Genomic DNA, 25,130 nt, shown 5'->3' with positions numbered 1-25,130 from the left:
CCCTTGAACTTCCCACCCCTTACCTTAAAGCCATGTACTCTTGTATTGAGCAGTGGTGCTCTGGGGAAGAGGCGCTGGCTGTCCACTCTATCTATTCCTCTTATTATCTTGTACACCTCTATCATGTCTCCTCTCATCCTCCTTCTCTCCAAAGAGTAAAGCTCTAGCTCCCTTAATCTCTGATCATAATCCATACTCTCTAAACCAGGCAGCATCCTTGTAAGTCTCCTTTGTACCCTTTCCAATGCTTCCACATCCTTCCTATAGTGAGGCAACCAGAACTGGGTTCAATCCTGCTGCTGTCTGCAAGGAGTTTTGAATGTTCTCCCTATGACTGGTTTCCTCTCTCATTCCAGAGATGTATGGGTTGTTTGGGTAATTAACCAATTGGGTGCGTAGACTGCTTGGTCAGAAGGGCTTTTTACCATGCAGTATCTCTAAATTAAATTAAGAAATGGTTTCTGAGTTACATAAGAGTGAAACTGTGGGCAACATGGGGCCATGGAAGTGAGTCAACAGAGCTGAAGACAACAGCCAAGATATAAGAGGGTAAATCACATTATCAATTGTTGAGCTATGCTAAAGCCGGTGGCAGAGTAGAATCCTCGGTTGAAATCATGCCAAAAACCAGACTAAGGAGCTGAAAAGGTATCAAAGATAGTATGTGCTGACAAAATATTCAAAGTATCTTTTTAAGGACATGAATGGTGTAGACTGGAGATTGGAACTCAGCAGCAAGACAAAGAGTTGAGAAAAAGTTGGCTGGGGAAGTAGACCAAGGCTATAGTGGGCAGCCCCCAATGCAATTACTTGATGAAGGTTGTGCAGAAGCAGATGGGGAGGTACTAGTCCATAAATGGGGAAGGATTTGGTGTATGTTGCTAAAAAGTTCATAAGCTGAGGCTGGAAAGACTCTTACAGTGGTCTGTGCATTCAGTGTGCTCGATCATGGATACTGAGAGATGCAGAACGACAGGGTATTTGAGGAAGACAGTGCAAAAATACGAATGAAGTAGTGCAGAGAGGAATGTTCATGCAGTCTCGAGCAACACAGAGAAGCTACTTAAGGGACGGTCTGAATATGGCATTCTACCACTGTCGACTGTGGGCAACACTGTAAGCGTTTAGAACTATTCACATGATTACAATGCTCGGCAGAGAGAGAAATTGGAGGTTATCCTGTCTGACACATTGTGAATGAAATTAAGACTTTGTTGGAGGGTCAATGGAGCAACTGAATTATACTAGGTTGCAGATGGGCTGTGTTGAGAGCTGGTAATGGTGAGTGTGAGACTCAGACAGCAACTTTGAAATTTGAAGAAGCTAGTCAGGAGCTGAGTCTAAGTTGAATGAATGATCACAGATGGCTCTTCTGATAACCATGACTCTGGAGTGGTGCATTTGGAGAGTTTATTTACAGAAAGCAGTGTGAGGACATCAAATAGTCAAGATTGGCTCAGTCCAGATTTGAGCAAAATTTTAATTAAATACAAGGCTGATATAGATATTCTGCTGAAGGGGTATCAAGGGTTATGGAGATTAGGCATGAAAATGAAGTTGAAATCAATGACTGGATCAGCCATGATATAATCAGGCTAGAGGGATTGTGGGAACCAATTCTCCTCTTAAGTTCAAAGTTCTAATGATGAGATTTTAGTGAGGAAACCACTGGAGGTTTTGATTCATGGTCAAGCTAGAGATCATGAAGAATTAGCAGAAAAGCTTTAGTGCAAAACTGTAGGTACAGCCAATTAAATCTAAGCAACATCACCACCGAGGTTCAGCTTACCTGAATTTAAAATATTTTTAGTGTTCTTCCTCGTCCTCTCAGAGATACTTTTCCTGAGGTTAGAGTCCATGGACACCAACTGCAACTTACCACCTCATCATAAGGGGTAATTTTCAATTTGACAGGAGATGGGCACTATTGGTGATTGGGCTGGACAACACACCCTTGCTATTTCAATACAATAGACAATAGGTGCAGGAGTAGGCCAATCAGCCCTTTGAGCCAGCACTGCCATTCACAGTGATCATGGCTGATCATCCACAATCAATACCCTTTTCCTGCCTTCTCCCCATATCCCTTGACTCTGCTATTTTTAAGAGCTCTACCTAACTCTTCCTTGAAAGAATCCAGAGAATTGGCTTCCACTGCCTTCTGAGCAGAGCATTCCACAGAACCACAACCCTCTGTGTGAAAAAGTTTTTCCTCAACTCCGTTCTAAATGGTCTACCCCTTATTCTTAAACTGTGGCCTCTGGTTCTGGACTCCCCCAACATTGGGAACATGTTTCTTGCCTCTAGCGTGTCCAATCCCTTAATAATCTTATATATTTCAATCAGATCCCCTCTCATCCTTCTAAATTCCAGTGTATACAAGCCCATTTGCTCCAATCTTTCAACATATGACAGTCCTGTCATCCCAGGAATTAACCTCGTGAACCTACGCTGCACTCCCTCAATAGCTAGAATGTCCTTCCTAAATTTTGGAGACCAAAACTGTATAGGGTGATGGATTCTGGCAATCTGCAGAACTGAGACCAAACATGTCTCAAATACCTTGCAACCAGGATATGTCACCTCTTAAGGGAGCTACCATCAAGACAGATTAACCTATATCACCAATAAGTCTTGGACTGGCTCAATTCATTACCAGTGTGAATGGGACTAGGTAGCGAAAGGCCCTTTGATTTGCATGGGAAACAAATGATCCCAGATCCTTGTAACCTATGAACAAATGCAAATCTACGCCACCAATCTTTATGTGAACATGCTTCCCATTCCCCAACAAGCCTCAGGTTCCCAAGTCAACAAACACACATCCACTTCATTGTTACAATAGCTTGACAACTCAAATAGACATCTTTGGAGCAGCTGCAAGCACTTTTCCACATTTATAAAATAAATACCATGTTCTCGGATTATTCCCAGTGTGAAAGGAGCTATAAAAACTTTATTATTCCTTCTAAGATAAGCAGGGACTTGGCTGGCGCCATGCAGATCTCATTTTATGGGTAGGAATAGGAATATTTCTCTTGAACAATCAGTCATATAATAAACTAATAAAGAGTAAACAAAAGGATTAACTTGAGCACTTAGTCTATATGGGGACACACATAAACAAATTTAATTGCCAATGAGAAATCTGTCATTTGTGTGGTCCATACATCAGTCTTGAAGGCTGGCGAAGTTGCCAACAAAAATAATCGGTCATGGTTTAACAGATTTGTTTTGCTTTTCATTCAGTTCCAACCATTTTAACCCTTTCAAGGGAATTTATAGTCACTTTGTGTACTGTTGGAGGCCATGTCAGAACAGGAATCCTGGCTTCCCCTTATAGCAAAATGTAGTTCTGTGATCTGCAAAAAAAATTTGCTTTGAAAGACAGAGTTTGGGATTGGGAAATGTTGTCCTGTCAAGTTCCGAAGAGAGATATAGCATAGAGTAGGGCTAGGTCTGTGGATTTGGATTTCCTTGCAGTAAAGTTCATTACTTTGATTACAGGTGCATTAAGGAATCTGTAAACATACTTTAGAAGGTGCACATAGACATGTGCCAGAGGACTGTAAGTCAATATCTTTAGGGTAAATGACTTACAGAATAGTATCCGGGCTATTTGTTCTTTGTAGATAAATGGAAAATTTCAGACTTGGAGGAAGTTCCTTGGGCACAAATACTCGCTGCTCCCTGTTCAATCTTTACTGCATATTTGCCACAGGAGTAATACAGCTGTGCAAATTGGCACATCTAGCTGTTTGTTTTATTTCCACTAGGAAAGCTATGGAACAGTTCCATTGGGATTCTTCATAAAGAGGCCAACTCTAAGCCATTTTAAACAAGACTTTCATGTAACTATGGCCATCAGGTTAGAGACGTTGTTCATTTCTGTGAGTTGATGAATTAAAGCAATCAAGTCACAAGATTACTCTCCTTCTTAAGCAGTTGGAGACTTGCTTCCATTCCATTTCTGTGGGCTGTGTGTTAGATGATGAGGGTCTATAAGCTTTTCCCCACACTCTTCATCTGACATCATCCACACATTCCTTCCTCCCAACCTCCTTCACTTGATTCTATGCTCCACCTTCTTCTGTTAGATTCTATCACCCTCAGTCCTTTGTCACTTCCAAGTATTACCCCCCGGTTATAATATCATTAACATTCTTCCCTCTCCCTCATCTGCCATTCACTCTCTTCACATGGATATCTGGCCATCTTACCTCCATCTCTCAACCCAAAGTATCAACTGTCCATCTCCCTCCATAGATGCCGTCTGATCTGCTCAGGTGCTCCAGCATTGTTTGATGCTCCAAATTCCAGCACTGCAGTCTTTTGCATCTCCAACTACAAACTCTTCCACCATATGGGAAAGGTAGTGATTGATGTGGTGGGTAGGTAGTGTGAGGTAGTGCACTTTATCTGCTATTTATACAGAATATCTGCATGTTCCTGATGCATAAGCCGAATGTTTTTATTATTATCTCAGCTGCTCCATCTCCATTTTGAGCAGTCATGTACAAAAGTCTCCGAAATCTTAATGGGGATGTCATTCATCTTGAGGAAGTCGTTGAACACATCCTTGACCCTTTTCAAGGGTTGAGTGTCTGTTTCAGGTTTAGTGTTGGAAGGGAGGTTGTGGCCTGCCCAACATAGCCAACTGAGTGTAACCAATGACTCAACTATGGAGACATTGGTTTAGGAGAGGACGCTCAAGTTAGTTCACTTATCCTTCCACTGAATTTTGGGGATAATGTGAAGATGGCTTGCTGAAATTTTTCCAACACCTTTAGATTAGATGTCTGCTCTAGAAGTTCTAAGATACTACTGCAAATAGCTTTGAGCTTTATAGTTACCAACTAATCAAGTTGAGTCCTGAAATGAAAAAAGAGACATGAGAATATCTGCAGATGCTGGAAATTCAAGCAACACACACAAAATGCTGGTGAACGCAGCAGGTCAGGCAGCATCTATAGGAAGAAGTACAGTCGAAGTTTCAGGTCGAGACCCTTCGTCAGGACGGGAGGAGACAGCTGCTTTTGGTCAGATCTTCATGCTGTCTGTTTAATGGAGCAGCTCCTTAGTAAATATAGCTGAAGCATGAAGGTTTTGGAGTGGCTTGCTCATCTTCCACCAATTGAGAATCAAATGACTAAAATACCCTGAATCAGATTGATTCCTCGCACAAATTCTTCACTTCAAATTTTTGCTTCTATTGACTATTTTCAATATTTTGACTGATTCTCTCCTTTGAATTTAAGCTGTGGTAATCACCCTGTCTATCCATAAACTCTTGTTCCCTCACAATCAGTCAGCATTCCAAGGACAGGGATCGAACCACCATTCAAACATAAGTGACCCTGAGTCTAAGGAAATTGGATAGGTTGTTTCTGAACCCACCTCTCGGTGAGACACTTCTCTCTGACGGGTTAAATCTTTCAGCTGCTCATTAAGACATTTGACTTCTCGCTCATGTGTGGCCACTGCTTCCTCAAACCGGCTCTGGAGGTCCTTAAGGTCAGCATTAATGGTGTTAATGGTATCCTGAAGAAAACAAGATGATATAAATGATAAATTCCTCTCTTATTCATTGGGGAAGGTTTTGATTTATAGGAACTCCATTTTATACTATAGAATAGTTTCTTTAAACCATAGAATATCTAAATAAAAGAGATTCTGCAGATGCTGGAAATCCAGAGCAACACATACAAAATGCTGGAGGAACTTAGCAAGTCAGGCAGCATCTATGAAAATGAATAAATAGTCAAGAGCCTACATCAGGACTAGAAAGGAATGGGGAAGACCCCAGAATAAAAAGGTAGGTGGAGGGGAAGGAGGATAGCTAAAGGGTGATAGGTGAAGTCAGGTGGGTGGGAAAGATAAAGGGATGAAGAAGGAATCTGATAGGAAAGGAGAGTGAGCCATAGCAGAAAGGAAGGGGCACCAGAGGAGGTGATTGTCAGGCAAGGAGAAGAGATAAGAGGCCAGAATGGAGAATAGAAGAAGAGGAAAGGAGGGGGAAAGAAAAAAAAGAGAAATGTAAATCACTGTAAAGAGAAATCGATGTTCATGCCATCTGGTTGGAAGTTACCTAGATGAGATATAGGGTGTTGCTCCCCCATCCTGAGGGTAGCCTCATCGTGGCACAAGAGGAGGGCATAGACCAACATGTTGGAATGAGAATGGGGATAGGATTTAAAATGTTTGGCCATCCGGAAATTCTACTTTTGGCAGATGGAGCGGATGTGTTCGACAAAGGGGTATACTAATTTCTGTCTGGTCTCACCAATGTAGAGGAGACTGCATTGGGAGCACTGAATAAAATAAATGACCCCAACAGATTCAGGTGAAGTGCTGCCTCACCTGGAAGAACTGTTTGGGGCCCTGAATAGAGGTAAGGGAAGAGGTGAAAGGGCAAGTGTAACACTAGGTTGCATGGATATGTGCCAGGAGCGAAATTGGTTGAGAGGGACAAATGGACAAGGGATATACAGAGGGAGTGATCCCTACAGAAAGCTTAAAGTGGGGGGGGGAGGAAATAAAGATGGGTTTGGTGGTAATATTCTGTTGAAGATAGCAGAAGTTATGGAAAGTGATGTGTTGGATGAGGAGGCTCATGGGGTGGTAGATGAGGACAAGAGGAACTCTATTCCTGTTAAGGTTGTGGGAAGAAGGGGTGAGCGCAGATGTCTGGGATATGGAGGAGGTGTGGGTGTGGGCAGCATCAACAACAGAGGAAAGGAGACCCTGATCTTTGAAGAAGGAGGACATCTCTGATGTCCTGAAAAGGCAAATGCTCTCAAAGTGGAGGAACACACTTCATATTCCATCCAGGCAGACTCCAAGCTGATGCCATGAACATCGATTCCTCCTTTGGGTATTTTTTTCCTCGCTTTTTCCCTCTCCCGCTTCTTTCTTCTTCTATTCTCCACTCTGGCATTTTACCTCTTCACCTGACTTGCCTATCACCTCCCCTGGTGCCCCTGCTTGTTTCCTTTCTCCCACGGTCCACTCTCCGCTCATCAGGTTCCTCCTACCTACCTGATTTAACCTATCACCTTGTGGCTTGTCCTCCTTCCCCTGCCCGCACCGTTTTATTTTGGTGTCTTCCCCTTCCTTTCCAGTCCTGATGAAGGGTCTCAGCTTAAAATATCAACTGTTTATTCATTTTCACAGATGATGCCTTCCCTGCTGCATTTCCCCAGCATTCTGTAGGTGTTGCTATAGAATACCTAACATGTAATTTTCTAGTCTCTGTATAATCTTGCTTTAAGTCATTACACAGTCAGACTAGGCAGTCATTTCACTGGATTTTAAAACATAGAAATATTCATGAAAGCAAATGATTATCACCTTGTCCTGCTCCCGCTGAGTCTGCATTTCTCGCCTCAATCGATCAATCTCAATGGTTGAATTGCCAAGCTCTCGCTGAGTATGGCTGAGTTTTTCTGACAGGATATTTTTCTCTGACTCTTTAAGATACAAGGCCTTGAAAAGAAAAATCATAGTTTGCTCCAATTGCTGGAAAGATCTGAGCAGGCTGATAGCTTTGATCGTGAATTATGGAGCATCTCGTACAACTGATGACTCAACTTTTTTCTAGACATCATATTGCCCTCATGACAACCTTGATAGATGGACAGCAAATTTACAGTTTCTGCCAGACAAGTGCAACTTCAGTCCAACAATGATTTTTAACAGTTATTCTATCATAAAATTAGACTTACTTTTACCAATTGTCTCCCAAGTTGAAGATGTTGACCATCTAAGGTGGACTGGGAAAATGAGCTAAGAAACATTCTAGTAGGTGAATGGCAGAAAATGAACAAATAGCTAGTCCAGAAACTTATCTCAATTAGAAAAAGGGATTTCACTAAAAAGAGGCACAATCTGTGGTTAAATAAAAAGTAGGACATACATAGTTAAGGGCTTACACTGTGCCAGAAGGTTGGAAAGATTTTAGGATTCAGCAACAATATACAAAGCTCATAAGGTAGGCAGTAGGGGTGTGCTGCAGTAAAGAGGGCCTGGGTGCACACTTTAGGTTAGTATTTACCACTGTGTGTATTTAAGTGTCTGCTTTGTCCTGCCGCTTCAGTGCTTAGTTTACGTAAGTATTTGCAACGGTGTGTAGCTTGAGGGGTTTACTGAATACAGTATTCAGGGTCTGTCTTGTCCTGTAAATAGTTAACCTACTTACCAGTAGTGAGTGTCTTCTGCTCCCACTCATTGAATCTACAAACCTGATTCCACACAACACAAGCCTCATGAGCCTGACTGAATTCTTCAAGGATGTGACAAAGCACTTTGATGAAGGTAGAGAAATGGATGTGGTGTTTATGGATTTTAGTAAGGCATTTAATAAAGTCCCCTATGATAGGCTCATTCAGAAAGTCAGGAGGCATGGTCAAGGGAAACTTGGCTGTGTGTTTACAGAACTGGCTTGTCCATAGAAAGCAAAGGCTGGTAGTAGATGGACAATATTTTGCCTGGAGGTCAGTGACCAGTGATGATCTGCAGGAATCTGCTCTGGGACCCCTTCTCTCTGTGATTTGTGAACGAGAAAGTGGAAAGGTGAGTGACTACGTTTGCAGATGATATGAGTTGTGGATAGTGTAGAAGGCTGCCGTAGGTTATAACAGCATGCAGAGCTGGACTGAAAATAGCAGATGGCTTGCAAATTGTGAAATGATTCACTTTAGAAGGTTGGGAACAGGGTTAACGGCAGGATCCTTAGCTGTGTGGAGGAACAGAGGGATCTTGGGGTCCTCGTCCATAGATCCCTCAAAGGTGCTGTGCAAGTTGTTTGGGTTGTTAGAAGCTTTATAGTGTGTTAGTCTTCATTAGTTGGGTATTTGAGTTCCAGAGCTGTGAGGTAATGTTTCAGCTGTATAAACCCAGGTTAGACCACACTTGGAATATTGTAAACACGAGGAAATCTGCAGATGCTGGAAATTCAAGCAACATGCATAGAAGTTGCTGGTGAACGAAGGGCCTCAGCCCGAAACGTCGACTGTCCCTCTTTCTATAGATGCTGTCTAGCATGCTGCGTTCACCAGCAACTTCTATGTGTGTTGCTTGGAATATTGTGTTCAGTTTTGGATGCTTTGTTATAGGAAGGATGTGGAAGATTTAGAGTGGGTGCAGAGGAGATTTATCAGTATTCTGCCTGGATTGTAGGAGTGGCTATGCAAGCAAAGGTATTTTTCTCTGGAATGAAGGAAGATGAGAGTGATGGTAGATGTATACAAGACGATAAAAGACATAGGTATAATAGATAGCCAGTGACTTTATCCCAGGGCGGAAATGGCTCATCAGAGGGGCCTAATTTTAAGGTAATTGGTGGGAGGTATATGCAAAAGATTGATCATAAAGCAAACTAAAAGGTCGGCAGAATGTCATAGGCTGAAGGACCTGTACTATGTTGTAATGTTCACTGTCCCATAATATAGTAACACTGAAGGCAACCCAAAGGAGATTCACCAGTCTAATTCCTGGGACGAGAGGACCGTCCTCTCAAGACAGGCTAGATTGTCTGGGTTTATATTCCATTGAGTTTAGAAGAATCACAGGAGATCATACTTAAATATATGAGATCCAAAGTGGGCTTGACAGTGTTAATGCTGAGATGTTTTCACTGGTGGAAGAATCACAAACATGTGGACTTAGTTACAAAATAAAGGACCAGTCATGTAATACTGAGGCAAGTATACATATCATTTCCCATAGTAATGATTCTCTGGAATTCTCTGCCCCTGCGAACGGTAGACACCTCATATATTTAAGGTGAAGACAGGACGTTGAGGAATTGTGAATTGTGTGGATCTGGCACAGAAGAAGAGTTGTGGCCAGCACAGATTAGCCACAATGATAGCCAATGGTGGGGCAGCTTTCCGGGATCTGATAGCCTCCTCCTGTTCCCATTTTATTGTGTTCTTTTTTGTTTTTGTGTTCCAGTGGGCAGCTAGATGTTGGCTCAAACCTAAGTACTAATGTTTTTTTTCAATTCTGCACAGAATTCATGTTAACAACAGGAATTCTGCAGATGCTGGAAATTCAAGCAACACACATGAAAGTTGCTGGTGAACGCAGCAGGCCAGGCAGCATCTATAGGAAGAGGTACAGTCGACGTTTCAGGCCGAGACCCTTCGTCAGGACTAACTGAAGGAAGAGTGAGTAAGGGATTTGAAAGCTGGAGGGGGAGGGGGAGATGCAAAATGATAGGAGAAGACAGGAGGGGGAGTGATAGAGCCGAGAGCTGGACAGGTGATAGGCAAAAGGGGATACGAGAGGATCATGGGACAGAAGGTCCGGGAAGAAAGACAAGGGGGGCGGGGGGAACCCAGAGGATGGGCAAGGGGTATATTCAGAGGGACAGAGGGAGAAAAAGGAGAGTGGGAGAAAGAATGTGTGCATAAAGATAAGTAACAGATGGGGTACGAGGGGGAGGTGGGGCATCAGCGGAAGTTAGAGAAGTCAATGTTCATGCCATCAGGTTGGAGGCTACCCAGACGGAATATAAGGTGTTGTTCCTCCAACCTGAGTGTGGCTTCATCTTTACAGTAGAGGAGGCCGTGGATAGACATGTCAGAATGGGAATGGGATGTGGAATTAAAATGTGTGGCCACTGGGAGATCCTGCTTTCTCTGGCGGACAGAGCGTAGATGTTCAGCAAAGCGGTCTCCCAGTCTGCGTTGGGTCTCGCCAATATATAAAAGGCCACATCGGGAGCACCGGACACAGTATATCACCCCAGTCGACTCACAGGTGAAGTGTCGCCTCACCTAGAAGGACTGTTTGGGGCCCTGAATGGTGGTAAGGGAGGAAGTGTAAGGGCATGTGTAGCACTTGTTCCGCTTACACAGATAAGTGCCAGGAGGGAGATCAGTGGGGAGGGATGCGGGGGACGAATGGACAAGGGAGTTGTGTAGGGAGCGATCCCTGTGGAATGCAGAGAGAGAGGGGGAGGGAAAGATGTGCTTAGTGGTGGGATCCCGTTGGAGGTGGCAGAAGTTACGGAGAATAATATGTTGGACCCGGAGGCTGGTGGGGTGGTAGGTGAGGACCAGGGGAACCCTATTCCTAGTGGGGTGGCGGGAGGATGGAGTGAGAGCAGATGTGTGTGAAATGGGTGAGATGCGTTTAAGAGCAGAGTTGATAGTGGAGGAAGGGAAGCCCCTTTCTTTAAAAAAGGAAGACATCTCCCTCGTCCTAGAATGAAAAGCCTCATCCTGAGAGCAGATGCGGCGGAGACGGAGGAATTCATGTTATCCATTTTTCCCATCCTCCCTCGGCACTTATGCTGGAAGATGGCATAGTAAAACTCTGATAATCCAACACTTCTGGGACTTGGGTGTGCTGGACTGGCAGATCTTACAGATAACTGGTAGTTATTCTGCAGTAACACTCAACACACTTCTATTTCACTGTTTTTGGTGTAACAAATTTTCCTCTGGACCTGGTAGTTTAAAGTGAGGGCAGAAACTGAGGTTGACTTGAATTCAAAAGGAGTGCTGGAACCAGAGCATTAGTGAACTGTACTGAGTGACACACTTGAACTGTTCAAAAGAAAGTTCTCTCCAGGTAAAGAGACACCTGATAAAATATATTGCTAAGCTCTGAATTTATATAAATTGTCGCATCTATGATGTCATGAGAGTCACTGCCAAAAACAAAAATAATAAACAATTTCCATAATAACTGGAAGAGGGATCCTTTGAAAGTCCTTACACTTACAATGCAAGTGAAATGCAATATTTAAACTGAAAACTGCAGATTTTGTTCCAGTTGGTTGAGCTGTGGTAAAATAGAGGGTAGTTATGGGGTACATATAAACAGAATCTGCCAGAAAACAGAGGGTGCTGTGAGGTCATGGTGGTGGAATATCTGACCATCAAAAAACAAGCAGAACCTGATGGAATGCTGGGAGAATGCCTTCTCTGTGGGAAAGCGCTTAACTTGGATCTAGCAGCATGTTCAGGACCTACAGGGTTATAGATCAAACTTCTACTCATTGACCAACTAACTGGCAGAAGGTAGCCAGCAATGTCAAACTTGATGGAATAGAAAGTGACGACCAGAGAGACTCTTCCCAACTCCCTTCTTTCACTGTGTAGAAAATGTAGAGTTGGCATGGATGAAGGTCCATTGGCCCACCCTGTCCGTGCCAGCCCATATTTGATTCTGATTTTTGCTTTTTGCAGTAATGTCTCGCACATTTTTCTTCACTGTCTTGTAAAATTTATGCCTCACTTGCTTTCTGAATCTAGGTATTTCTATGTTATTTAAAAAAAAACTTTAATATCCATGCAATCCTCTGTCAAGTTTTTAAAGCCTCATTTTTGTACAATAATGAAGTTCAATCACTTCATTCCTAGGGAGACCTCTCTGTACTGTACCTTGTGGTCCAACCTCGTTGATAGCCATCCAATTTACACTCTGACCCTTAGAAAAGTCAAATTTGCTCATTACCTGCTGCTTTATGCTCTCTGCCTGGATCAGCCTCTCATCCCTCTGTTTTTGTAAAGTGAGAATTTCTTCGTTCAGCTCCTCCTTCTCCTCTTCAAAGCGACTGAATAGTTCTTCACGCTCCTGTTGAAGATGCTGAGCTGCCTCAGCTTTCTGTGCTGTTAGCTCAATGCACAGCCATTCCTGTAGTGTGCAACAAATGCTTTATTTTCACTGTGTAACCTGAACTGTCCCCACTGTTCAAAACCTACCCACAACAAAATTTGATTGAATCTATCTGCTCAGTATTGAAAACCATTTTGGATATAACAATTCTTGGCTGTGTTTCATAAAGATGATACTAATTATAAAGTTACCAGGTATAAAGAATCACTGAACAGACGATAACTTATTTACATTTGAGAGGAAGAAACATTACTATAGAAACTTTATTTAGGCAATTATTGTGGATAATGCAGTAGCGTTGCATGGGATTTGCATAACACACATGGAAAACTCAATATTCAATTGATACTTGGCTCAATTACCACATACCTTCTCTTTCTGAAGTCTTTCAATGTCCTCTTCATGGAGTTGTTGCTCATTTTTCAGTGAGATGTGGCTTTCCTTCTCCAGCTGACTAAGTTTTTCCTGTAACAACTCCTTCTCTCGGTTGACATTGATTAACTGTAAGTCCATCTCTTTACGAGCAAGGTCAACCTCAGCTGAAACAGCAGGAAAGGACAATTACCTTACACTTTATTAGTCCACCTGCACTGCTATTTCTCTGAGGCTGCTACAATGCATTCTGCAATGTTTTCTTTTTACTAATTCAATGTACTTATGTATCACATGATCTGCCTGGACAGCAACCAATCAAAAGATTTTCACTGTATCTCAGCACATGTGACAATAAGAAATCAAATCAAATGATAAAACCAAACCAGATATAGTTAACATTGGACCATAAGACAAAGGAGCAGAAGTCGGCCATTCGGCCCATCGAGTCTGCTCCGCCATTTTATCATGAGCTGATCCATTCTCCCATTTAGTCCCACTCCCCCGCCTTCTCACTATAACCTTTGATGCCCTGGCTACTCAGATACCTATCAATCTCTGCCTTAAATACACCCAATGACTTGGCCTCCACTGCAACCCGTGGCAAGAAATTCCATAGATTCACCACCCTCTGACTAAAAAAATTTCTTCGCATTTCTGTTCTGAATGGGTGCCCTTCAATCCTTAAGTCATGCCCTCTCGTACTAGACTCCCTCATCATGGGAAACAACTTTGCCACATCTACTCTGTCCATGTCTTTCAACATTCAAAATATTTCTATGAGGTCTCCCCTCATTCTTCTAAACTCCAAGGAATACAGTCCAAGAGCGGACAAACGTTCCTCATATGTTAACCTTCTCATTCCCGGAATCATTTTAGTGAATCTTCTCTGTACCCTCTCCAATGTCAGCACATCCTTTCTTAAATAAGGAGATCAAAACTGTACACAGAACTCCAAGTGAGGTCTCACCAGCGCCTTATAGAGCCTCAACATCACATCTCTGCTTCTATACTCTATTCCTCTAGAAATGAATGCCAACATTGCATTCGCCTTCTTCACTGAGGAAGAGGATTTCTTGGAATGTATGCGGGATGGTTTTTTTGAACCAACATGTTGAGGAACCAACTAGAGAGCAGGCTATTCTAGACTAGGTATTGAGCAATGAGGAAGGGTTAATTAGCAATCTTGTCGTGAAAGGTCCCTTGGGTAAGAGTGACCATAATATGGTGGAATTCTTCATTAAGATGCAGAGTGACATAGTTAATCCAGAAACAAAGGTTCTGAACTTAAAGAAGGGTAACTTTAAAGGTATGGGATGTGAACTAGCTAAGATAGACTGGCAAATGATACTTAAAGGGTTGATGGTGGATTTGCAATGGCAAGCATTTAAAGATCGCATGGATGAACTACAACAATTGTTCATCCCAGTTTGGCAAAAGAATAAATCAGGGAAGGTAGTGCACCCATGGCTGACAAGGGAAATAAGGGGTAGTATCAATTCCAAAGAAGAAGCATACAAATTAGCCAGAAAAAGCGGCTCGCCTGAGGACTGGGAGTAATTCAGAGTCTAGCAGAGGAGGACCAAGGGCTTAATTAGGAAAGGGAAAAAAAGATTATGAGAGAAAACTGGCAGGGAACATAAAAACTGACAGTAACAGCTTTTATAGATATGTGAAAAGAAAAAGATTGGTTAAGACAAATGTAGGTCCCCTACAGACAGAAACAGGTGAATTGATTATGGGGAACAAGGGCATGGCAGACCAATTGAATAACTACTTTGGTTCTGTCTTCACTAAGGAGGACATAAATAATCTTCCGGAAATAGTAGGGGACAGAGGGTCCAGTGAGATGGAGGAACTGAGGGAAATGCATGTTAGTAGGGAAGTGGTGTTAGGTAAATTGAAGGGATTAAAGGCAGATAAATCCCCAGGGCCAGATGGTCTGCATCCCAGAGCGCTTAAGGAAGTAGCCCAAGAAATAGTGGGTGCATTAGTGATAATTTTTCAAAACTCTTTAGATTCTGGACTAGTTCCTGAGGATTGGAGAGTGGCTAATGTAACCCAGCTTTTTAAAAAAGGAGGGAGAGAGAAACCAGGGAATTATAGACCGGTTAGCCTAACATCGGAGGTGGGGAAAATGCTAGAGTCAGTTATCAGAGATGTGATAACAGCACATTTGGAAAGCAGTGAAATCATCGGACAAAGTCAGCATGGATTTGTGAAAGGAAAATCATGTCTGACGAATCTCATAGAATTTTTTGAGGATGTAACTAGTAGAGTGGATAGGGGAGAACCAGTGGATGTGGTATATTTGGATTCTCAAAAGGCTTTTGACAAGGTCCCACACAGGAGATTAGTGTGCAAACTTAAAGCACACGGTATTGGGGGTAGGGTATTGATGTGGATAGAAAATTAGTTGGCAGACAGGAAGCAAAGAGTGGGAATAAACGGGACCTTTTCAGAACGGCAGGCAGTGACCAGTGGGGTACCGCAAGGTTCAGTGCTGGGACCCCAGTTGTTTACAATATATATTAATGACTTGGATGAGGGAATTAAATGCAACATCTCCAAGTTTGCGGATGACACGAAGCTGGGCGGCAGTGTTAGCTGTGAGGAGGATGCTAAGAGGATGCAGGGTGTCTTGGATAGGTTAGGTGAGTCGGCAAACTCATGGCAAATGCAATTTAATTTGTGATTTTATCCACTTTGGTGGCAAAAACAGGAAAACAGATTATTATCTGAATGGTGGCCGATTAGGAAAAGGGGAGGTGCAATGAGACCTGGGTGTCATTATACACCAGTCATTGAAAGTGGGCATGCAGGTACAGCAGGCGGTGAAAAAGGCGAATGGTATGCTGGCATTCATAGCAAGAGGATTCGAGTACAGGCGCAGGGAGGTACTACTGCAGTTGTACAAGGCCTTGGTGAGACCACACCTGGAGTATTGTGTGCAGTTTTGGTCCCCTAATCTGAGGAAAGACATTCTTGCCATAGAGGGAATACAAAGAAGGTTCACCAGATTGATTCCTGGGATGGCAGGACTTTCATATGATGAAAGACTGGATCGACTAGGCTTATATTCATTGGAATTTAGAAGATTGAGAGGGAATCTTACTGAAACATATAAAATCCTAAAGGGATTGGACAGGCTAGATGCAGGAAGATTGTTCCCGATGTTGGGGAAGTCCAGAACGAGGTGCAACAGTTTGAGGATAAAGGGGAAGCCTTTTAGGACCGAGATTAGGAAAAACTTCTTCACACAGAGAGTGGTGAACCTATGGAATTCTCTGCCTCAGGTAACAGTTGAGGCCAGTTCATTGGCTATATTTAGGAGGGAGTTAGATATGGCCCTTGTGGCTAAAGGGATCGGGGGTATGGAGGGAAGGCTGGTACAGGGTTCTGAGTTGGATGATCAGCCATGATCATACTGAATGGCAGTGCAGGCTCGAAGGGCAGAATGGCCTACTGCTGCACCTATTTTCTATGTTTCTATGTTTACTGACTCAACCTGGAGGTTAACCTTAAGGGTATCCTGTACGAGGACTCCCAAGTCCCGTTGCATCTCCAAACTTTGAATTCTTTCCCCATTTAAATAATAGTTTAATAATTTCTGCTAAAGTGCATAACCATACACTTTCTAACATTCTACTTCATTTGCCCCTTCTCTGCCCATTCTTCCAATCTATCCAAGTCTCTCTGCAGACTCTCCGTTTCCTCAGCACTACCAGCCCCTCCACCTATCTTCGTATTGTCAGCAAACTTAGCCACAAAGCCATCTATTCCATAATCCAAATCGTTGATGTACAATGTGAAAAGAAGCGGCCCCAACACGGACCCCTGTGGAACACCACTGGCAACCGGCAACCAACCAGAATAGGATCCCTTTATTCCCACTCTCTGTTTCCTGCCAATCAGCCAATGTTCTATCCACGTATGTAACTTTCCCGTAATTCCGTGGGCTCTTATCTTGTTAAGTAGCCTCATGTGTGGCACCTTGTCAAAGGCCTTCTGAAAATCCAAATATACAACATCCACTGCATCTCCCTTGTCTAGCCTACTGGTAATTTCCTCAAAAAATTGTAATAGGTTTGTCAGGCAGGATTTTCCTTTAAGGAATCCATGCTGAGTTCTGCCTATCTTGTCATATGCCTCCAGGTACTCTGTAACCTCATCCTTGACAATCGACTCCAACAACTTCCCAACCACCGATGTCAAGCTAACAGGTCTATAATTTCCTTTTTGCTTCCTTGCCACCTTCTTAAATAGCGGAGTGACATTTGCAATCTTCTAGTCCTCCGGAACCATGCCAGAATCTATCGACTTTTGAAAGATCATCGCTAATGCCTCCGCAATCTCTACAGCTACTTCCTTTAGAACACGCGGGTGCATTACATCGGATCCGGGAGATTTATCTACCTTTAGACTATTCAGTTTCCTGAGTACTTTCTCTGTCGTAATTGTGACTGCGCATACTTCTCTTCCCTGCCACCCTTGAGTGTCTGGTATGCTGCTGATGTCTTCCTCAGTGAAGACTGATGCAAAATACTCATTCAGTTCCTCTGCCATCTCCTTATCTCCCATTACAATTTCTCAGCACCATTTTCTATCGGTCCTATATCTACTCTCACCTGTCTTTTTACATACTTGAAAAGTTCAAAGTAGATTTTATCATTAGAAGTACATATATGCCATCATATACAATCTTGAGATTCATTTTCTTGTGGCCATATTCAACAAATCTATAGAATAGCAATTATAACAAGATCAATGAAAGATGACCCAGTTAGGGAATTCTACCAAGCTGCAGAAGACAACAAACAGTGCAAGTGCAGATATAAATAAATAGCAATAAATATTGAGAACATGAGATGAAGAGTCCTTGAAAGTGAGTCTATTGGCTGTGGGTACACTTCAGAATCAGAATCAGGTTTATTATCACCAGCATCTGACGTGAAATTTGTTAACAGCAGCAGCAGCAGTTCAATGCAATACATAATATAGAAGATTAAATAAATAAATAAAATGATAATAAATAAATTATTAAATGAATTACAGTATACATATATTAAATAGATTAAAAAATGTGCAAAAATCAGAAATACTGTATATTAAAAGAAGTAAGGTAATATTCAAGGGTTCAATGCCCATTTAGGAATCATATGGCAGAGGGGAAAAAGCTGTTCCTGAATCGCTGAGTGTGTGCCTTCAGGCTTCTGTACCTCCTACCTGATGGTAACAGTGAGAAAAAGGCATGCCCTGGGTGCTGGAGGTCCTTAATAATGGACGCTGCCTTTCTGAGACACTGCTCCCTGAAGATGTCCTGGGTACTTTGTAGGCTAGTACCCAAGATGGAGCTGACTAGATTTACAACACTCTGCAGCTTCTTTCGGTCCTGTGCAGTAGCCACCCCACCCCCATACCAGACAGTGATGCAGCCTGTCAGAATGCTCTCCACAGTACATCTATAGAAGGTTTTGAGTGTATTTGTTGATGGAGCAAGTGAAGTTGAGCGAAGTTATCCCCTTTAGTTCAAGAGCTTGACGGTTGAGGGGTGGTAACTGTTCTTGAACCTGGTGGTGCGATTCCTAATGCTCTTGTACCTTTTATCTGATGGCAACAGCCAAGCATAATTCTACAACTATCATTTTATCCTAACAGATGTGCACCATACCTTGTTGTGTATTTAATATTTAATTAGTATTTCAATAATATTGTAAATATATTGCTTGATTAAGCATTCTTTGTTGTTTACATAATTCATTACAGGTTATATATATGTGAAAAACTACGCAAATGGCATATGTTATTATGCCACCATTTATAAGTGCATGTCTCACAGAAGTTAAATGAACTAAGCGTACATGAGTATCCCCAGCTCTGTATTTTCCTTTTGATTAGCTTTGGAATTATCAAACTCAAATACCGGCATGCAGTAGCTAGAAGTTAGCCAGCTGTGAATTCATTATGTTTGGACCCAATAGATTTTAAGTCTATAGCTATAAAAATGCAAAGCAAATGGGTGAAATAGAATAAAATGTATCCCGACACTGAAACTGCAGGTACAAAGGGCTGTTGTCTCCAGGAAGAAAGAAAATGTTTGTATTGAAGCCTTTCATGACCTCAGGGGCATTCCAAGCACTTTACAGTTATTGAGGTACTTTGTAAAAAAAAATAATTAAGTTACCATTGCAATACGGAGAAACAGGACATGGAATGAATGTACTCTAAAGTGCAACACATGGTTTGGCTGTGGCAGATCTGCTTTCTCAGCACTGGTTGATGGCTAAATATTGATTAGTCACTGGAGAGGACTTCCCTGCCCTCTATCAGGGTTTTGTACATTCACCTGTGAGGAAAAATGTCCAATGTCTCATTCAAAGTAATTTTATAATTCTCATTGTATAACAGTTTCTTAACACTGCACCCCACATCAATTGAGACTTTACATTGAACTGCATCTAAAATGCAGAAACAAATCAGCTGGTCTAACTACTTAATGCTGTTGTATGATCTGCCATATGGTTTCTTGAACCCTCTTCAAGCAGACCAATCATCAGACTTCCTGTTTCTTTCCTCTAGATGAACTAATTTATCCATTAACTATAACATTTCTTATAAAAGAATTCTTCTAAATTTCCTTCTGAATTTATTGTTGATTATTTTATAATCATGGCACTTTTCAGAGATCTGGCCAATAGTTAACTTTTCAAAACTAATGACATTTAATGGGATTGTTGCTTACTTTCAGCAATTTGGGCTTTGCTGTCGGTTTGCTTTATGTAACTGAATTTCAGTCTTTACAAACTTTATGCAGGACCTTCAACACAATATCTCTGTCTTTTATTAAGCCTCATCCAGGACCTCCACTAGGATGTCTCTCTCTCTTCTACTTTCTACTGAAAACAGCCCTTCATTTAGGTGTTTCTCAATAACTAGTTCACTGTTCACTATCATAAGGATGAATTGTGATATATCATGCCATATATTTTTGAATATGCAGGTACCCCACGTGTTCAAACAATGGTGTGATATACAGAGTATTTCAGATACGGTGGATTCCAGTCAATTGGGACACATCAGGACCAGTACATTTTGGCCCAATTAAGCAGCTATCCCAATTAGCCCAAGTTTTATGGAAATAATTAAAGAGGTATAAAAAAAGACAAACTACCATTTAACTGCATTAACAAATTATGTATGTAAATAAAATACTGTACAAAACAAATTAGAAAACTACCTATACCACTGGTGGTTACTTGTCATAACTAACAATGACAGGAAACCTGCGCAGGAGGGTTCTTAAAGAGGAAAAGCCACTGCACTGGGGCGGTTCCACTCTCTTGACCTCAGAAGTCCAGGCCCAGTGACGAGTAGTCCTCACATCTGGGGTCTTCCTTGGCTGCAATGGATGACCATGACTTCTCCTGTGACTCATCATGCCCTTCGTTCTCCACGGAACGCTGCAGAAATGCCTTCCTGGCTGTTGAATCTTACCGTAGATTTCATCCGCCCAGTCCACCAGAGCTGCCTTTGCATGCTAAGACAGGCAAGTCCCTATCTCACTGGGGTATGAGACCTGCAGGCTCCCTCACTTGGTTTAGCTCACCTGTCGAAGCAGTCTACTGGGGAGTGGCCATTGTCACATGCAAACGGCTACTTGGAGCCACAGGTGAGAGCTGAGTGTCCGGTAGGGACTGAGGGTAACACTCAACATGATCGTCGACACCTTCAAATACTTCATAGTTCCTAATTTGCTGAAGGAGTGAAATCATTCATTTTCACTCCTGGCCGTTTCCGGCATCTCCAAGCCTGAATGATTGAAACCACAGTGAGCAAAACAGTTCTGAAATGTCCTACTGCGTAGTTCTCACCAAAATTACTGCATTTTGAACACTAACACACATAACTGACGCTATCAAAAAACCGTTTGCTCTCAGCACGGTGTGGTGTCTAACAGCCACATGAGTGCACTCAACTGACCCTAGTTAGAAACTGTTCAGCAACAGTCTTCTGTCCCAATTAGGCAGCATAACATCCCAAACTAACAAAAGAAACCCTTGGCTATTTTCTCAATTAGGTTTTGTTCTTTACAAGTTGTCTAAATAAGCTGCTGCCCCGATTAACCAATGGCTCCATTAACCAGAATTCACTGTATCTCAGAAATTTGTATCATTTTTATTGCTTGTAAACCAGCTTTACTACTTTCATTGATTTGGGAGCATGCTGGATATCACAGTGTCATGCACCATAGAGCGTTTGCACCATTTCCTTGTTACTGCGTGAGTATCACTATGTACTTCAGTTCTCTCCCGCATTCTACAAACACGGAGGCTATTTGGCCCCAATGTGGGTAAGTGGTGGTGGTGGGGGGTTGGGGGGGAGGGAAGTTGATAGCAATGTAGGGAGAATAAAATAAGATCAGTGTGAAATGGTGCGTATTGGGCATTAAGGACTTGATGGGTTGAATGGCCTGTTTCTGTGTTATATAGCTCTACATAGAACAGTACAACAGAGGAACAGACTTTTTAGGTCATGATATCTGTGCTGACCATGGTGTCAATTTAAACTGCACATCTACCTGCTTCTCTATCATCCTCCATTTCCTACCTGTTGTTGTGTCTGTCTAAGTACATCTTAAATGTTGCTGTCATATCTGCTTCCACCACTTCCTCTGGTAGTTCATTTCAGGCATCTACACCCTTTGTGTTTTAAAAAAACTGACTCGAAAATTTCCCTTAAACCTTCGCCCTCTCACCTTAAAGCTAAGCTCTTTAGTATTTGATATTTACACACTGGAAGAAAAAGACTCTGCCAATATATATCTATAGCTATCACAATTGTATATACCTCTATCAGGTTGCCCTCAGACTCTGATGCTCCAGAGAAAACAACCCATTTGTCCTCTTATTCTCAATCTTACTCTGGTTCAGGTAGTACCCTGGTGAAACTCTACTGCACACTCTCCAAAGCCTCCACATCCTTTCTGTAATGCGGTGACCAGAAATGTGCACAAGACTCTAAATGTGGCCGGTGCAAAATTTTATACAGCTGCAACCTGACTTCCTGACTTTTAAGCTCAGTGCCCCAATCAACTCATGCCTTCCTCATCACCCTGTCTGTTTGTGTTGCCACTTTTAGAGATTCCCTTTAAAACAGGGGTTCCCAACCTGGAGTTCACAGACCCCATGGTTAATGGTAGGGGTCCATGGCACATAAAAGGTTGGGAACCTCTACTTTAAAACTATGCTGGCCCTTTTTAGCTCTCCTGATTTCCTGATTGTTCCTTCCTTAAATTGCTAATGCAAAGCATGGAGAGTTATCCTAGCAACAATCCCTCTAGAAGACTTCTCATCTTTCCCATATGAGTCCCTGTCTCTAACTACCTCTACTGTCTGCTTACTGTTTTGATGGTAGTTAATTTATCATTCTGATAACTCTCCTCAAATTTGACATGCATTGATCTTAATCATGAATTGACTATACTTTATCTAATCAAAAGCCTCTAATCATCTAACTATATCTAAGTACGTGTTTGGCACAGCATTGTGGGCCGAAGGGCCTGTATTGTGCTGTAGGTTTTCTATGTTTCTGTGTTATAAATCATCTCCCACTCTAACTCTTTTCTCTGCTGCTCCTTTGGACAATCCACAAAAATTGGTCAAAGACGATCTTCCCTTTCAAAGTTGTCCTTACTTAATCTTCATTTTCCAGATGACTGTCAACTGCATCTTTTAATAAATATTACCTTTCCTACCTACAGGTGCTAAGCTACCTGATTCTGTGGTACAGTGTTCTATTTCCCACATTAAATAAGGAATTCACTCAAACTGGCTGCAAACCCTCTATAAAATGAAGTTTTAAATATACATGACAGTACCTCTGGTATCCTTCTGTTAACTTTCTTTTTAAATATGTCTGGGTGAAATCCAAAGGAGATAACAAGATTTTTCTCTATCTTCTCAGATTCTTTATCAATTATCTCCCCCTTTCCATTATATCCTCCTAGCAACTGCAAACATTTCATGTCTTTTCTGATTTCCCTGTTTAACATCACATCCAATGCATTAATCTTTCTGATATAAACTTGCCAAATAACTCATCAATATTATCACTATCATTATTCATAAACTAATATCATGCTTCTCTTCATTTTATTTACATTATTTATCTGTGCAAATTTTTAAGTGTCTTTTTATATTCATTTATAATTTAATGTCGCTGCTTTAATATTTTCCAATCTCTTAAAGTTATTTTAAGTCACAGTTTGCTGTACAATGGACAATTGTTACTTGACCAAGGGTATAACATTGCTTGGTGCATGTAAAGATGTCATTAGGATAAAGTGTAATAGGGATAATTGCCCCAAGCTGGAACAATGTACTATTGAATGAGAAACAGAATGTGTACTGAATCTGACCCAGTCTAAGACTGGAATGTAAAGAGTAAAGTTAACTCAGACCTGGACACATTATTCACACCTGGGCAAATTACTATACTTATGTACATATATGCACACAGACACATTCAAAGACCTACATGCATTCACATACAAAATTGACAAGTATAAATAAACCAACTTAAATCACCCAGAAGTGACTCCTTAGCAAATGAAATGGTTTGGTTCTCTCCTTCAAGCTGCTCCTTGCAGGTCTCGAGCTGCACAATGAGCTGCTGAGCCTCGAAAAGATTGGTCTCTAGAGCTTCCTTATCTGCCCTGTAAAGGATAGCAAGATCAGGTTAAAGGTCGGCATGTAGTAACACGATCTCTTGTTAAGTTGCACATTTGAATGCTATGGCAGATGGTCGATCCGGTCACATTGAGGTAGAAAGCCTTATCTTTAGCAGTGGATGAGTAGGTAATTTTACATTTCTGTAGGCAAGCATTGTGCTAACAGCTCACCTCAGCTCTGTATTTGAGACTCTTTTCTGTGACTAAGTCTGATCAAAGATTCTCTGGGATCTATCATAAAGCAGTATTGCTGTCTCTGTTTGGGAGGGCGGGACTGGGGAAGAAGACAACGATGACTTCATGAGGTGTGGGAAGATTACAACATTTTTGGTGGATTAGAAAAGGAGGAGGTACCATCCTAAGACGACTTGGCCCATAGACTGACCAAAATTCCTGCCATCACGGGAAACAGTAAATTTGTCTCTACACTCTCTACAAGGAAGTGCTCTCCAGGGCACTACAGCCATGCAGCTATTAGAGTTGTTGTCTCACAGCTCCAGTGAGCCAGGTTCAAACCCAACCTCCACTGCTGTCTGTGTGGAGTTTGCACATTCTCCTTGTGATCCCAGGTGCTCCAGTTTCCCCTCATATCCCAAACCACACACTGGGTGGTGGTAGCATAAGTGGCCCCTAGTGTGTAGAGAAATGGTAGAATCTGGGGGAGGGGATGTTGACAGCAAAATGGGAAAAATAAGGAGGACAGTGTTGGATTTTCAGTAAGAACAGTGGGCCGCAGGGCCTGTTTTGATGCTGTATGAGCACATGTTTGGCATTACCATTAAAATTCCTCAACTCCTATTCAGAGTCCCTACATCTCATTGGCTAGAAACAGAAGATGCCTCTTCCTTGACTGCTGACGCGAATTATACCAACAATGTTCCCATAGCGTTCATTCATTACATGCCATGTTTAATGATGTGGGCGAGCATGGTCTTTCCATGGGCATGATTGTTGTTTGCATACTTTTTCTACATATTTTTCTCATTGTCTTCTTCTGGGCAGTGTCCTTACAAGACAGCTGACCCCAGCCATTATCAACAGTCCTCACAGATTGTCTGGCATCAGTGGTCGCATAACCGGGTCTTGTGATGTGCACCAGCTACTCATACAACCACATACCACCTGCTCCCATGGTTTCGCGTGACCTTGGTTGGGAGCTAAACAGAAGCTACACCTGGGTGATCTCCAGGCTTGCTGAAGGAAGGAGTGCCTTACACTCTCTTTGGTAGAGATGTATATCCACCCAGCCATCCCTTCACGTAGCAAGGGGATGAAATTCTGTGCATGGCTATTCTTTTGCTATTGCTTCAGTTTAATGCCATTAACAATGGAAATCCATCTTAGTCATTTTCCTTCACTCACTGCAACACAAGAAAATGGAAGGATGAATAGATCACTC

The 25,130-nt window shown here is 42.1% G+C and overlaps 1 protein-coding gene across 1 annotated transcript in view; it reads right to left on the bottom strand.

Annotated features, from left to right (window-relative positions):
• Positions 1 to 25,130, bottom strand: part of LOC134345449 (rootletin-like) — a 387,184-nt gene that overhangs the window by 103,421 nt on the left and 258,633 nt on the right. Inside the window, exons 19-23 of the mRNA XM_063046136.1 lie at positions 23,589 to 23,716; positions 13,000 to 13,169; positions 12,469 to 12,648; positions 7,351 to 7,485; positions 5,398 to 5,541 (exon numbers count right to left, since the gene is read on the bottom strand). Coding sequence (XP_062902206.1) covers positions 5,398 to 5,541; positions 7,351 to 7,485; positions 12,469 to 12,648; positions 13,000 to 13,169; positions 23,589 to 23,716 — 757 coding nt within the window. The remainder of the gene's footprint in view (positions 1 to 5,397; positions 5,542 to 7,350; positions 7,486 to 12,468; positions 12,649 to 12,999; positions 13,170 to 23,588; positions 23,717 to 25,130) is intronic.

This window comes from Mobula hypostoma, chromosome 4, assembly GCF_963921235.1.
Source record: "Mobula hypostoma chromosome 4, sMobHyp1.1, whole genome shotgun sequence".
Taxonomy (NCBI): Eukaryota; Metazoa; Chordata; class Chondrichthyes; order Myliobatiformes; family Myliobatidae; genus Mobula; species Mobula hypostoma.
The sequence above is the reverse complement of the archived record's forward strand: the minus strand, read 5'-3'. Positions and strand labels throughout refer to the sequence as shown.